Source organism: Anopheles aquasalis, chromosome 2, assembly GCF_943734665.1.
Source record: "Anopheles aquasalis chromosome 2, idAnoAquaMG_Q_19, whole genome shotgun sequence".
In the NCBI taxonomy this organism is placed as follows: Eukaryota; Metazoa; Arthropoda; class Insecta; order Diptera; family Culicidae; genus Anopheles; species Anopheles aquasalis.
In genome coordinates this window covers 4,630,001-4,632,500 of record NC_064877.1, presented here as the reverse complement: position 1 = coordinate 4,632,500, position 2,500 = coordinate 4,630,001, and the positions used below count along the sequence as shown (strand labels likewise).

The 2,500-nt window shown below is 50.4% G+C and overlaps 2 protein-coding genes across 2 annotated transcripts in view; one reads left to right on the top strand and one right to left on the bottom strand.

Moving 5' to 3' along the window:
- The first annotated feature begins 832 nt into the window (after positions 1 to 832).
- LOC126581667 (3-oxoacyl-[acyl-carrier-protein] reductase FabG-like) lies at positions 833 to 1,836 on the top strand. The gene has a single exon (XM_050245483.1). The coding sequence runs from the start codon at positions 944 to 946 to the stop codon at positions 1,709 to 1,711; it is 768 nt and encodes a 255-aa protein (XP_050101440.1). The 5' UTR covers positions 833 to 943; the 3' UTR covers positions 1,712 to 1,836.
- LOC126581666 (3-oxoacyl-[acyl-carrier-protein] reductase FabG-like) overlaps positions 1,764 to 2,500 on the bottom strand; it is a 1,097-nt gene continuing 360 nt past the window's right edge. The window contains exons 1-2 of the mRNA XM_050245481.1: positions 2,180 to 2,500; positions 1,764 to 2,108 (exon numbers count right to left, since the gene is read on the bottom strand). The exon at positions 2,180 to 2,500 is cut by the window's right edge and continues 360 nt beyond it. Coding sequence (XP_050101438.1) covers positions 1,891 to 2,108; positions 2,180 to 2,500 — 539 coding nt within the window. The 3' untranslated portion in view covers positions 1,764 to 1,890. The remainder of the gene's footprint in view (positions 2,109 to 2,179) is intronic.

The window sequence follows — 2,500 nt, the reverse complement described above, 5'->3', positions numbered from 1 at the left end:
AACAGCATGGGCCCACAAATGGCCGGCTAAACGGGACCACAAAAACACATCCGAAAACCCATCAGCATGAGGCATGGCACATCTTTCCTGAATGTGATTAAGTTGAAACATGTTAGGTATATTTTGTGGGCCGGTCTAGAGTGTTATTTCGATAAGGCATTATTAAGAAAGGATGGCCAAGGATATACCGACGAACGGTAGACCAGGTCGTGAAAGGATGCGTGGCCTTGACAGCATAAAACGAAAGTTTCTAATGACCAGCGTGACTAATGAGCATGATTCCTCCTTTCGTGTTCGAGCCAACTTGGTGGATATTTAATTCATTTTTTCCCACGGAACCGGATCATCCGAAATGCTTCCTGACTCTTTTATTTATTACAATCGTTTGGGGCAGATTTGTGACCCAATTCTTTACCCGCATGCATAATTCAGCGGAGCTGTTCTGACGTTTTTCACACGCAGCCGTAGCTGATTTAATGCGGGACCATTTAAGTGTCGTGATAGGTCTGGAGATGCAAAAATGAGAAAAGGAAATGATCTTTCATTTTGGTAGTGTAATTCGTTGTAACCTAGCATGCATTAATCCAAGTATGCCAGTCGTATGACTCAAAGCATAAATACAGGAGTAAAAATGCAAAAAATATTTTTCCAAAAAGGGTCGATCGAGGATAATTCATTTATTTTTACATCTTTTTAGGAACAAGTAGTTGCTTCACTAATGCGAATCATGTACTAAAAAATGCATACAATTTTATGATAATTGTTGGACTAAAAATATGTGAATGTCACATCGGAACAAGCTTAACCGCGCTCCCGGTTCTTATCGCGCTCCCGTGTCGCTGGTGTTGTGATTACGATTTCAACTCGGCGTTACTAAGTGCAATCGCGCAGGCGGTCCTAGTCGTTCGCGGTTTATGTAACAATCAAAATAAAGTGTCTCACAATGAATCTTGCCGGCAAGGTCGTTCTCATCACCGGTGCTAGCAGTGGAATCGGGGCGGCGGCGGCGCAAAAGTTTGCCCAGTTGGGCGCATCTCTGGCCCTAACCGGCCGAAAGGTGGACAATCTCAACGATGTGGCCAAACAGTGCAGCGGTGCGGCTGGTCCTCCACTCGTCGTACCCGGGGACATCAGCAAAGAGGCCGATACGGAGCGGGTGCTGAAGGCGACGATCGAAAAGTACGGGAAGCTGGACGTGCTGGTTAATAATGCGGGCATCATCGAGACGGGCACGATCGAGACGACGAGCCTGGAGCAGTTTGATCGTGTGATGAACACCAACATCCGATCGGTCTACCATCTGACGATGCTGGCCGTTCCGCATTTGATTGCCTCCAAGGGCAACGTTGTTAACGTGTCGAGCGTGAACGGTATCCGATCGTTCCCGGGTGTGCTGGCTTACAACATCTCGAAGATGGCCGTTGACCAGTTTACGCGCTGCGTTGCTCTCGAGCTGGCCGCCAAAGGAGTTCGCGTGAACTGTGTCAATCCGGGCGTGACGGTGACGAATCTGCACAAACGGGGCGGCATGGATGAGCAAACGTACGCCAAGTTTCTGGAACACTCCAAGACCACCCATGCCATGGGACGTCCGGGACAGGCCTCGGAGGTAGCCGATGCCATCGTGTTCCTGGCAAGCGATTCGTCGTCTTTCATCACCGGTGCCAGCCTGCCGGTCGATGGTGGACGTCATGCCATGTGTCCTCGTTAATCCTTCGCTCCTCTTCGGATACATTCTCATTTCTGTTGTTACGCTCTTCCTATTGTCGCTGCGTCGGTCTACTGTTTTATTTCGGAACCGATCGAATGAAATACATATCTGCTTCGTAATACCAATCCACACAAGGCACCTTTGTCGTTGGAAACGGGGAATCGAACATCCGAAAAGGCTTATCGGGGGCACATGGCGTGTCTGCCTCCGTCAACGTTCAGCGTAACACCCGTTATGTAGCTGGCCCCGTCCGAGGCCAGAAAGGCGATGGTCGAAGCAACCTCTTCGGCCACACCCGGTCTTCCAAGTGCGTGGGTTTGCTCGCACTTTTTCAGGAACGCAGCATACGACTCCTCATCCATACCACCACGCTTGTGGATGTCCGTAATGATGACACCTGCAAGAGATACATGAAATGTGGCATTAGAAGGAGTGTCGGCGGAGTGAAAATCTTCGATGAAACCTTACCCGGATTGACGGCATTCACGCGCACCTGTTTCGGGGCCAGTTCGAGTGCGGTGCATCGCGTAAACTGATCGATTGCCGCCTTGGACATGCTGTAGGCCAGGATGCCGGGGAAAGATCGGTTACCGGCCACACTGGATAGATTCACGATGTTGCCCTTCGTCTTCACCAGCAGCGGCACGGCCAGCATCGTCAGGTGGTACACGCCACGGACGTTCGTATTCATCAGCTCATCGTACTGCTGGAGGCTCGTGTTCTCGATCGATCCGTTCCCCAGAATACCGGCATTGTTGACCAGCACGTCCAGCTTCCCATACTTGGCGA